Raw genomic sequence first — 13,861 nt, forward strand, 5'->3', positions numbered from 1 at the left:
CTCTAATTTTCAAGGATGTTTGCTGTGCAAACCCCTTGCATAGTAGAAAACCTGGCATGCAGAAACCTGCAATATTCCAATACATGATTTCCAATACAAATTTTCCTTTTCTTATCTCCTATCTTCAAATATATCTCATATAGTCTGTGCTTACTGCCTTTGTCATCTTACTTCCTTGCATTTTTTCCTGTCATTCCCCTGAAAACTATTCTCTTCAAGATACCTCAATCAAATGGTTGTTTCTTAATTATTCTTGACTTTTTGCAGAATTTAACAAAGGCTGAACTTTCTTCCTTTCACCTCTAAACTACTCCACTGCTGTGACTAGTCTGATTCTTAAGTCTGTGTCCTTTGCTCATCTCTCTTTTCTTCACTTTTTGGGCTTTTTCATTTTGACTATTAAATGTGAACATATCACAGGTTGATTTCTCATTCTACATTTGTTCCCCCAAATATATTCTACTTTGAGTTGCATCTGTCACCTCTGTAGGTGATTGTAATTTACTTCTTATATTCCAAAACTCACCTGCCATCTCTATTTCTGCCTATATCTAATAAATTTTAAAACTAAGAATCAATTCTATGACCTGACTTTTTAAAATTGTTGTTAGTGGGACTTTCATTCTATCAGTTCTTTAGATTCAAAACCTGAGAATGAGATTGCGTGAACTCACTCAAATGCAACAGTCTTTTAACTGGAATTCTTTATGCCATTCTAATCCATTGTCTACACTGTCACCTAAGAAATCACTTGAGCATAAAATAATATTACAGAGTTTGTGGGAGTTAAGGTCTAATCCTTTGACATTTTTATACAAGGTCTCCGTGATTGGACGACTGCTTTCCCCCTTCAGTTTCTGCTTGTGCTGTATTTCCCATACTCGCCCACACCACAACAAGATGCCAAAGTACTTGCTTTGACCTAAATTCACTGCTCATTTATTCAAACATTTTCTGAACCTACTGTGAACCAGGTATCATGCTGGGCACTGGGGCTATACATATGAGTAAGTTACAGTCTCTCTTAAGAGGGGAATAAAAATGTAAATAAATGCCATAAAGTATGATTTGTAATGCAGGGATACAGAGTGGTTTCCCTCTTCCTAAGGCACTTAAGGTGACAACATAAAAAATGACATAGAATAAGGTGTTGAAGGATGAGTTTGAATTTGCTCTATGACCATGAAATCATATTTCAGGTAAAGTAAAAGCATGTACAGAGGCACGGAGATGTGAAATTAAACCCCTTATTTGAAAGTTGTAAATAATTCATAATGAGCAGACCATAAGATTGAAGACGAGGATAAAAGGATATAATGATGGGAAGGTGGAACTAGGTGATAAAAGACCTTTTCTGTATCAAAGGAGTATGGGCTTTTTCCCGGAATAGTATGATCAGATTTACTTTTTTAAAAGAAGGTGTTCCATCATAATAATAATTTATTCAGGCAAGAATGATTGATAGATGCTAAAACTAGCGCATGGAAGTTTGACGAATAAAAGATATTTACTAGTCTCTGAATACCTCTCCACATGATACTCATTACAGTGGGAAAAACAGTAACTTAACCATGGAGAAACCTGGTAGATACCATCCTAACCAATGATCAAAGTTAATTAACATCACAGTACCGGGACAAATCAACATCAGGAACCTCATGATATAATGCACTGAGAAGAATGCAGCACCATCATTTCTGTGGTATTCCTACCAAAACGCAAATTCTGAATCTAATCATGAGGAAACATCTGATAAACCCAGTGAGAAGCATTCTACAAAATCACTGGTCTGAACTCTTTAAAACTGAATATCATGAAAGACAACGGGGAAAAATGACAATTAAGGGATTAAATATACATGAAATCTATGTGTAATCTTGAATTTTTCCCTCCCGTAAATGGCATTTTGGGGACCAAATGGCAAAATCTGAATAAGGTCTGCAGATTAGATAATGGTGTTTTATCAGCATCCAGTTTTATGATATTTATAATCATACTGATTATATAAGAGAATTTCTTTTTTAAGGAAGTATACATTGAAATATTTAGAAGTAAAGGGGCATCACATATGCAACTTACTCTCAAATGATTTTTTAAATCATATATAGAACATGTTCATGTATAGGACATGTTTATAGCAGCATTATTCACAGTATCCAAAAGGTAGAAGCTACTCAGGTGATCATCAGTGGATGAATGTTTAAACAAAATATGATATGTACATAAAATGGAATATTATTCAGCCTTAAAAGGAAGGAAATTCTGACACATCTACATGTATGATGTCATGGATGAACCTTGAAGACATTATGCTGAGTGAAATCAGCCAGTCACAAAAGGACAAATATTGTATAATTTCCCTTATATGAGGTACCTAGAGTAGCCAAATTCATAGAGACAGAAATTAGAATGGTGGTTGCCAGAGGCTGGAGGGGAGAGGAATAAGGAATTATTGTTCGATGGATACAGAGTTTCAATTTGGGAGGATGAAAAAGTTTTGGAGATGGTTGATGGTGATGGTTGCACAACAATGTGAATGTACTCAGTGCAACGAAACTGTACACTTAAAAATGGGTTAAATTGTAGTTTTATGTCATATATATTTTAGTACAATTTTTAGGTAAAAATATAACATGTAGAGAGGCGAGAATAAAGGAAAAATAGCAAAATGAATAGTTATCTTCTAAAGATACAGATGGAGTTAAGAATGGAAGCAGAGAGACCAAGTAAAAGGCTATATAGTAGTAAAGACAAAGAAAACAGATGTATCTGAGGATGATTTAAGTGGTACAATTTGAGATTAATAGGGCAGTATTTTAGAATCCTCTATCACATCTAGCTTGTTAACCAAAATACAGTAGATTTGAGTAGACGCACAGGCTGCTATCTTTGCCTGAGCATTTACCTGTCTAACACTCATTTATCCTTCATAACTTGACTCAAATGTGACTTCTCTAAGTCCTGCCTGCCTGACCCTTTACACAGTCTCCCTTCTTTCCCCTTACCTCTCACCATTTCCTGTAATGAATTAGTCTATCTCCGTTCTTAGCTGTTGTGGTAGCATCTTTTGCATTGATGACATAATGTTTCAAAATAGTTGGTTTATCTCTTTCTTCCATATACTGAGCTCCTTGAGGGCAGAAACAGTTACTGTATGTATGAATCCATGGTACCCTTCATAGTGTGTGCTCAGTAACTGTTTGAATGAAATCAGTAAGTTATTGAGTACTTACACTGTTTTCCTTTATAATGTTCTGTACTTGCCTCTTTCTTTCCAGGCCCCCCCACACCCCACTCAAAGTTCATACTCTATTTCAGTAGTCTTGTAATTAGTCTTTCAACTTCTAGTCTGCAGTTTCTCTGCAGTTGCCTTACGTTGATGCCAGATTAATGAAATTCTGTGATTTGGAGTGCTTACATAAAAACCCTCCATATCTTCCCATTATCTAAATAATAAAGTCCGTATTCACCAGTTAGGAATTGAGACCTTCCACAGTATGTTTTCAGAAGTTACCATGTTTATTTCAAATTCTACTTAACCTACCTGCTTAACTTTATTCATCAAATATTTGAGGACCTGCCTTTTGCAAGGCTTTATGAAGAAAGTAACTTTACTAAATATGATCTCATCTTTGGGTTCATTTTTTGTTCCCTTCTTTCTTTTTACTATTTTATTTCATCTTAGGGGTAAATAATATTGGGAGAACACTCACCCATATTCATATTTAAGTAAGTTGTTCCATTTTAAGACAAAACATGAGTGCTATAATGAAGTTTAGAATAGGTGGCAAGCCATCCTGCCCATTGTCTGGCTTATTTGCAAAACAGAAACAGACTCACAGACTTAGAGAACGAACTTATGGTTACCAAGGGGAAGGGTAGCAGGGAGGGATAGTTAGGGAGTTTGGGATTGACATGTACACACTGCTATATTTAAAATGGATAACCAACAAGGACCTACTGTATAGCACAGGGAACTCTGATTGATATTCTGTAATAATCTAAATGGGAAAAGAATTTGAAAAAAAATAGATGCATGTATATGTATAACTGAATCACTTTGCTGTACACCTGAAACTAACACAACATTGTTAATCAACTATACTCCAATGTAAAAAATAAGTTCAATAAATGTTTAAACTGAATTAATTCTGTTTAAAAATATAGAAATTTAAGATTATACCATAGAAAGTTATTAATTTATTATATTAAACCTTTGGAAATCTGACTATTTTTTCTTCAGCGTAGTTCAACTGTTAACTTTTGAGTTTTGCTTGCTATCTATTATTTGTTGTATCACTTTGAAACACAAAATCAAAACAAATTTAAGAATACTATATTACATGTGTTTTCAAAACTTTCTTTCTGTACTCTCTTTATAGGTTATATGTAAAGTCAGATGTGCAACTGAACTTGACAAACACAAGTAAGTTTCATGAGTAGCAAGATCTATATTTTTTTTCACAGTACACTTCTCAAGGTAGAAGGGCTTTGTAGTTGAGGGTGCCTTAGCAGTTTTATAGAAGATCAAGTAGTTAGATTAGTTCATAGGAAGTGAATTGAGTAATCTGGTCTTTCCCCTTCAGCAGTATTGCTGCCAAACACCTTTTTTTGCTGCTCTGTCACTGGCCCACTTCAGATGTCAGATGTTTTAGTACTGTTTCATAGGGTCCACAAATACTCAAGATAGATTATGCTGTTTAGAGTAAGAATATATAGTACAGTTCCATGAAATAAGTAATATTTCAGTACTGATTCACCTCAAAAATGAGATTGCTAAACCTGGGAATCAGAAGCCTTGGGTTTCAGACCAATTCTCCCACAAACTTGCCAGCTATGCAACTCATCTAACCTCTTGGTGCTTTGTTTCCTAAACTACTATAATCCCCTGGATGCATGGATAATTTCAAGGTCCATTTTGGGTTTCAAAGTATATAATTTTTGTTTTTATTATTTAATCTGAGAGAATATTAAGATCTAAACTTCTCAAACTAAAATCTTTGTACCTTGCATGTATACTTAATAAAGATTGCTTGTTACAGATTACACATTACCTTCAATTTTTCCTTGTGTAAATTACTCCCAAAGGCACACAACATTTTATGATTCCCACTATTGAAAGTGACCAAAATGGAAGATATTAGAATGGCAAATAAATTTCTAGATCATGTTAATTTGGGGTATAAATGTATTTGAACTAGGATTACTTTCATACAGGAAGCTGTTTCAGCTACTTGATACAGACAGCCACACCTTACCTGAAGAGTTTAAAAATTAGAGGTGGTCCAGTTTTTCTTAGGGGGAAGTGGTTAAGCATTTTACTTTGGGAGTAGTTCTGTATGCATAGTAAATATGCAACTTTATAAGAGGATGAGGTATTGATGAGTGTGTGAAACTCTACATATATTGTCCCTATGTTCCTCTTCAGTCTTGTTTGAAAGAAATGTTTGCTATAGATAATCAGATGTTCATAAAACTGAACATTGTTTAAAACACATTTCCCTTACCTCTTAAAGTTAATATTAGTGGTCAATTTAAATTTATGTACTGTATATTAATTTTCCAAGCAAATTATAAAAACCTGATAATTCTTAGAATGGAAAGGTCAATGAAAATGTGCTCAGCAGTTACAAAAATGAAAAATTCAGGATTACTTGAATTAATGTTAAAATAGTCCAATATTATTCTTCCTGGTAGAGACAACTGAATTCAAGTCGACGTGAGATTATTTTTAAATTAGTGCTTTAGAATCTCATGCCATTTTTAAATGGCTTAGATACTAATTTCATAATGGCAAAAATATCCCAAGTAACTCCGAGTAATTATTAAATTTATATTTAATGAAATTACAAGCAGTTTAAACTGAAGGAATTATTGTACTTAAAGTAAGTACACACTAATTCAGTATTAAGTTTAATTTCTCATTAGTTTTATAAACAGCTAATAAACTCATTTTTTTCTTTCAGAATTCTGTTGCATTTGGGCTTTATATTGGCAAGCCTTCTCTTTTTAGTGGTGAACTTGACTTGTGCCATGCTAGTCCACGGAGATGTCCCAGAAAATCAGTTGAAATGGACTGTGTTTGTTCGAGCATTAATTAACGATAGCCTGTTTATTCTTTGTGCCATCTCTTTAGTTAGTTACATATGCAAAATTACAAAAATGTCATCAGCAAATGTCTACCTCGAATCAAAGGTAAGTATAGTTCTTAAATTTATACTTGAAAATCTAACTTCAAATCTTCATCCTATGAACCATATTTTAAGGGAAATTTTATAATTCTTTAAAAAGCATTCGAATGTCAGGTACATTTTTGAGCATGAAAGAATGATCACAAGAAATTAAAAGGTATTCAAAACTTAGCCCTTACAAAACAATGTTTTTTTTAAAAAAAGAAGCTCATCATGAGCATATTGTATTTTCTATGACTTATATCCTCTACACTGGAGGCTAATTAAATGATATAAACCAGAATTTATACGAATGTATCACAAATAGTCTAATATACAAAGCCATACTAACAACTTAAGATTTCATCAGTAAGGGTGACAGTATTGCCATTAAACAAATTTACCTCATCATGTCTATTCGTATTTGGGTTAGCAATGTTAAGATGTCATATTGGTAAAGGGGTGTTTATTTGTATAAAGGTTTAGAAAATGTTACTTCACCCCATAATATGAAGTCCCTATGACATTTGAAACAGCTAGTCATGTAACTAAATTTATAAATGCCTTGCTTCTCCCTTTCCTTATACTTTAGGTCAGTAAACAAAAGCCAGTGTTAACCTATTAACAGAAAACCATGAATGTTTCAACTGTTGTTGATTGACAATGTGGTTGAGTGATGAATCAGTGTCCCATTGTATGTATGGCATTGGATGTGGGGTATAGATGTATGGATATTGGCTCATAGCCCATTGCAGGCTGAGTTCCTCATCTATGCTTCCAGAGTGGCGTTGGGCTCGTTGGGCTTATGCATACATACAAGCTTGCTTTAATGTGGCCTCATTGCCTATTCACTGAAGATAAACAAGATAGCGTCTTAAACAGAACAGTCTTCTGAAATATTTTTAGACTTCTGTATTGTTATTATCCTTAATATAATCCTACTGAAGTTAATTAAATGCATGGTAATTAACTTGTCCTTTAAGTTTACGTGGAGATGTTACCTTTATTTTTTAAACATATATCAGTAGAAATATAAATATAGAAATAAAAATAGAAATAGAGGAGAGAGAGAGAGCCAGATAGACAGACAGACTTACTTTCAACCCATTAATCTCACCTGGAAAATTATTTTATTCAACTTCTAAACTTTTACTTCCTAAAAGTTAAATATTTTAGCTAACTCTGGCTTCAGTTTCAGTGTTAAGAATAATGCACTCACTGTTGTGGTGCATAACCTTTTGGTGTTATGAGGTAACACCAAAGCAACAGCACCTTTTCATAGTGTGATAACATCACCATAGAATCCATACCTCTTGTTGTCTAGTGATAAAGCATACATAGATGTGGTTGAATTTAAAGAGCTTCTTTTCTGAATACCTAGCAACTTTCTAAGTTTGGTTTTACTCACTCTGATATAGAAAATTCTCTGAATAGAGTTAAGTTGCCAGTCTCAGGAGGGAAGTTCATCTGATAACTCCTCCAGAATTATTTCAGATACCTTCCCCTCACTATCATATGAAAGGTATTAAATTTAAAAGGTACATGGATTCAGAATTCTCTAGGAATGCTACAGAGAAACATGTTCAAATACATACCTATAAAGGTAAATATAATATGAGATATTAGATTATTTGTATTATATGTTCTGTAGTTCTTGGTCTTCCTAATTAGGTTATAAACTTCTTTATTCAAATAGTACGTCATCTTGCGTTCACATTCTCTTTGTAAAATCACTAGGCTCATTTTTGTGTTTTGACTTCTATAACAACATATAGTCATGGCCATTTCTTTTATTCAATCAACAATGTCTGTTGAGCATTTATATCCTCCACTTTCAAACTGACCTTGTTTCTTGCTATCTCTCAGAGAGTTTCCGTAAAGTTCAGACTTCAGTCTGTTTTTCTCTTTATTCTTCCTTCCTTCTTCTACATATTTGGTGATAATGAGATCCTCCATGATTTGTCTCAACCAATCTTACCTACCTTATTTCTAAATGGCACACAGTATGCTTCCCTGTCTGTATATCCTTAGGCCGTTTCATCTTCCAGGAATGTTTTTCCCTCCCAGTGCTCTATTCCTGTTTGTCCTTATCTTACCCAACTTTAAAGGCATAACTCTAATGTTACCCCTTTTTATGACCTCAATTTGGTCCCTTCTCCTCCATCTCCAGAATAAAATTTAGAAATAACTCTCTATCTGAATTCTCTTAAATTTAATTTTATTCTTTTAGCAACTAGAACAGTGCTGTGATTTGATTCTTTTTCAAAGTAGCAACTCTAACTTGTGTTTTAAATATTAGTTATTGTCAATTTGAATAGTTTATTTCTGCTCTTTCATTTTTTAATTTTTGTTACTTTGTTCCATATCTGTGTTCTTATATAGATACTTAATTTATTATTTTGTAAACTAATAAAGGTATTAAGAGCAATATGTTTTCTCAAGTACTGCCTTGGCAGCTTTCCATAATATCGTTATATTATAGCAACATTCTTATTTAACAAAAACAAAGAAAATTTTCCATTTGGATTCCAGCCATGTCTCAAATACTACATATTTACACATCAGTGCGAATTAGACATTATCTCTACATATAGATAGATACTATCTCTACACTCCCTTTGGTGGAAAGTCTAAAATTCAGATATCTGTCCTCTTCAGGCCCCTTAACCTCCATAAGAAATTATCAGTTTTACCCTCTGCTTGATTGTCCATGCATACGAATGTGGCCTACTAAACAATGTAGAATTTCTGTACTCCAGGTTCTTGTTAGAAAAAATTTACTATCAACTGTTAAATTCAGAGGCTTAATTGCTGGAAAAATTACCTGAAGGATGTACAGTCTGTCCATTTCCCTGTCTATTCCATATCTTCTCCTCTGCCCAATCCAGTTCATTACAGAGTTGTATTCTGAGACTCCATTGTACCCTGGATAGAATTGTCTTTCCCAACATATACTGTGACATTCTGCTTTGGCCTACGTCAAGAAATATGTACGAAATTCTTGTAAGAAACATTTATCTTAAAGTCTCTATTATGTTGTTAAGGATATTGTCCATACAATCAATGTTCCCTAGAAAAGATCTTTTCCTCCAATTCAGTACTAGGTAAAACATTATTGATTAAATTCTTCTTTTCCCTGGCTACTATGCTGTTCAGAGGCAAATATGTGACTCACCTTTATATCAATCGTAGATGACCTTATGATACTCATTTTTGGTTCTGGGTCTACCTCTAGTTTCATCTCACTTTCTTACCCCACCTCCACACATTCCTATGTTTATTTTTTATTCTGTGTGTACCTCTGTAACTACTTCAAACTCTCTTTTGCAATGAGGGTGATATAAATAAAAAATGGGATTGGATATACTTTGGGATATGTTTATATCTCTTTTTCAGGTATATTGATTTTTTAATTAATATGAAAAGACCTTAGTGAGAGACAGTATATCATAGTGATTAAGAGCTGGAAACCTGGGGTCAGAGAGATAAGGATCTAAATAAATCCCATCTCTCCTGCTCATTGGCTGTATGACATTGCACAAGTAACAGTACATCTAAGCGTCACTCTCCTGATCTGTAAAATAGAAATAATGACAGTATTGATCTCGTAGATTGTTTGAGGGTAAAAGTAGTACCTATCTTATAAAGGTGTTATAAGAATGAAATTAAAATGCATATAAAGTGTTTAGTATAATACCTCGCACTTGGGAATGTGCTAACTTATAAATGTTAGCCATTATTATCCTAATGTGTACTAAGGGATGGTAATGTAGCTTCAGGAAGTTCTTGAATACCTGAAATTGTTGGCAAATTGTTTCTGGAGACAGATCCTATATATGTAATCAAATTCTCAAAAGGAATAGTGTAAAAGAATAAGGATTACTGAAGAACAGGATCTCTCTTTTAAATAATTTATTGTAATTTTATTTGACTCTATTTATATCCCATCCCACACAGATTTTGTAAGGGTTGAAGTCTCTGATAGATTACATTTCATTGTTTAACTCATTTTTCTTAGAAATTTTTGGAACATGTATTGTTGAAATTATGTAATGGCCTTTTTATTTGTTTTTTTTTCTTTTCTTGATATTAGCTTTTAAGTTTTTGTCTATTGCTGACATTTCAAGTGTGTCTCATTAACTTTAAACAAAATATTATAGAGTTTCTTTTTTTACAAACTCTTTATAGGATAAACAAATAGTTTATATTTATTGACATGATTGTTTGTTGGTATTGGTCCTTTTTTCCCATTAAGGTTTTTTTATTGCTGTTTGCTTTGCCATTATTTGTATGATTTCTGTGGTATATTTGAATTTATTTACTTTTATCAGAATTATAATATAACTTTTAACATTAAAATGCATACAATAAAATTATTTTTATTCTAATATTCCTTTCCATTTTAGAAAAAAATAAGCATATTTGTAAGACTATAGGAGACATATCATTTTTAATGGAAAAAATAACCGATTGTCACAAAAAGGTGTAAACCTATGGTAGATGCTTAGTCCCTATAATGGCAAGTTGGAATTAAGGTGGGGTGGGAATAAAAGTTAAGCTTTCAGCCTTACATCTCTGGTCAAGGACACATGCAATTTTATAGCTGGATAAGAGTGTAAAAGGCATCATTATCTGACTCAAGGTCAGGTTATCTCCCAGTTAGCCATTTACAAATAATGCATTTTCTCTCTCTCTCCCGAATGTCTAACAGTTTTAATTACTATGTAAACCTTTCTGTCCCATGTTCACTCAATCTTTGAGCCATATTAATTAATGTATTAGGATGCGAGGCATCATTAGCATCTTGCAGAGACACAATAACATTCAGCTAAACTACATTTCTGATCTTTCATGCAGACCAGCTGATCCTATAAGACTAAAGAAGGAGTGTATGGTAATTTAGGCCATAATTAAAGAAATAGGCTAAAATGCCATTAGTGTCTCACTTCCACCACCCTGAAATATGACTTAACCAGAATTTGGTGAGGATGGTGGTAAAAAAAAAATAGAGGCTGCATCATCCTCTGTAATAGGAATGATTGCCACCTTCCCAATATTCTGTTATAATTTCTCTCCTGAGTCACTGGGATTTTCTTTATCTATCTTAAGCTGTGGTACTTCTTTAATTTACTGCTTTCATTACTCCAGTTCTTATACCCCCAGCCTTATTTCCTATTCTGTTCTATTCTGTTGCTGAGCCAACCCTCCACGCACTTGTCCCATTTGAAAAATCCCTGCTTACAACCCTGGGTTTATATCTTTTATCTACTCCTAAGCTCAAGTAGCTTTCCCTTCTAGACTCTCTTACTAGACCAGCCAGCATTTTCAGAATTTTTTATTTTTCCATGGTCATAAGGTCCATCCACTAAAAGCCATCTATTCTGTAATGGTAGGGTCATAGGAGCCAGAGATCTAATTTCATTGTGTCTTAGCACCATGAAACTCTTTTTGAGACTGTTTTAGGCCTTATAGTTATCAAAATACATTTTAAAATTTACTAATTGAGACTACCTTATTTTCTTATTTTTGATGCTTAGTTTGGCATTCTAATTTCAAAATGGAAGTAGCATTTGTGAGATGAATTCAAAAACTATGTGCAGGGTTCTACTTCTGGTATTAGCTGAGTAGCTTCCATTGGACCCAACCTTCTACAGAAAGCAAAGATAAATTCTGGACAAAATATAAAAAGCACTGAAGGCACTGGAGAGCAACCCTTTAGAAGAAGGAACTGACACTGAGTGAGTTTCCTATTTTTTACAGCTTCTAGCCTGAGGGAAAGTCCCATCCATGGGGCAGCCAAAACTTGAAGAGAAACCTGCTATTTTACTTGCTTGAAGAATCATAGGACAAAATTCAAGAAACTATTCCAGATGGAAAGTGAGTGGGAAATCTCGGGAAGAAGATAGCCAGATAGAGGAAGCTCCAAATTCTGATTATAAACTCTGCCAAATTTTTATCTGATACCTGAACTAAACATGTGCAGGACATACTCCAAGCAGCAGCACAGTTAAGGATAAAGAAATTGAACTGAGATTTCAGCTGCTATCCATGCATGGGAGATAGTTTGGGATTTGAGTCTAGCCAGGTTAATTATTTGCTAAAAATAAAATAAAAAAAAATTTAAGGGAAAAAAAGAAAAATCAATACTTTTCAGAGGACTATAACAGCATCCAGACTCTAAAACATGGCACTCACAATGTCCAAAACACAATCCAAGGTCTCTAGATATATGAAGAAACAGGAAAAATGTAACTCATACTCAAGAACAAAAATCAAAACTCAAAAAGCAATCATTGGTGGCAGTCCTCCACAGATGACCCAGATGTTGGATTTATCAGACAAAGATTTTATAATATGCTCAAGGATGTGAAAGAAAATATATTTGAATGAATGAATAAATAAGAAATCTCAGAGAAATAGAAGCTATTTTTAAGAACTACCAGAAATGTTAGAATTAAAAAATACAGTATTTAAATAGTCACTAGTTGTGCTTAGCAGCAGATTGGAGATGAAAGAAGAGTCAATGAACTTAAATCAACAGAAATTATCCAATCTGAAGAACAGAGGATATTGGGGGTAAAGATGATAATAAAATAAACAGAGCCTCAGGGCCAAATTATGTATAATTGGAATTCCCAAAGGAAAAGAGGGAGAAAATGAGATTGGAAAAAAATATTTGAAGAAATATGACCTAAATTTTCCAGTTTTGATGAAAGACATAAATTTATAGTTTCATGAAGCTCAACTAAGCCCAATCAGGATAAATATATAGAAAATCTTACCTAAGTTCATTGTACTCAAAGTGCTTAAAACGAAAAAGAAAAAGAAAATTTTGAGAGCAAAGAAAAATGACATATACATAAGGGAACATTGATTCAAATGATCACTCACTTCTCATCAGATATAATGGAGCCAGAAAACTTGTAAACAATATCTTTGAAATGCTGAAAGAAAAATGCTGTCAACTCTGAAATCTACATCAAGTAAAAATATAAAGAATGATGAAGAAATAAAAAACATATTCTATAAAAGAAAACTAAAAGGGTTCATTACCAACAGACCTATACTGCAAGAAATGCTAAGAAAATTCTACAGACTGATGGGAAATAAAATCGGCTTGGATTTTAGCTCTTCAGGAAGGAATGAAGAACACAAGAAATAATAAATATGTGGGTAAATATAATTTCTTAATTTCTTTAAATGTGACTGTGCAAAGCAAAAATTATAACATAATGTGAGGCTTACATATGTAGATATAATACATAATTCTCTATATAGTATATATAACAACTATAGCACTGTAGCATCAAGGACAGGGCCTATATGGTTGCAATTCTTACATTTTACATCAAGTGGTATGATATTAACTATTGCTTAGACTGTGAAAAGTTAAGGATATATATTATAATCCCTAGAGCAGTGATTCTCAAACTTTTTGGTCTCAAGATCCCATTACACTCCTAAGAATTATTCAGGACCCCAAAGAGCTTTTGTTTATGTAGATTATATCTACCTATATATACATTTTAGAAAAAAAATTGAGAAATTTAAAAAATATTCATTTATTAGTTCATTTAAAATACCAATAATAAATCCATTATATGTTAACATGAATAACATATTTTATGCTAAATAATTATATATTCCAAAACAAAAATAAATAGAAGATTGACATTGTTATACATTTTGCA

At 33.1% G+C, this 13,861-nt stretch overlaps 1 protein-coding gene across 1 annotated transcript in view; it reads left to right on the forward strand.

Annotated features, from left to right (window-relative positions):
- Positions 1-13,861, forward strand: part of GPR137C (G protein-coupled receptor 137C) — a 55,225-nt gene that overhangs the window by 26,173 nt on the left and 15,191 nt on the right. Inside the window, exons 2-3 of the mRNA XM_036845184.1 lie at positions 4,383-4,426; positions 5,967-6,195. Of these exons, the coding sequence (XP_036701079.1) occupies positions 4,383-4,426; positions 5,967-6,195 (273 nt within the window). The remainder of the gene's footprint in view (positions 1-4,382; positions 4,427-5,966; positions 6,196-13,861) is intronic.

This window comes from Balaenoptera musculus, chromosome 2, assembly GCF_009873245.2.
Source record: "Balaenoptera musculus isolate JJ_BM4_2016_0621 chromosome 2, mBalMus1.pri.v3, whole genome shotgun sequence".
NCBI classification, from domain to species: domain Eukaryota; kingdom Metazoa; phylum Chordata; class Mammalia; order Artiodactyla; family Balaenopteridae; genus Balaenoptera; species Balaenoptera musculus.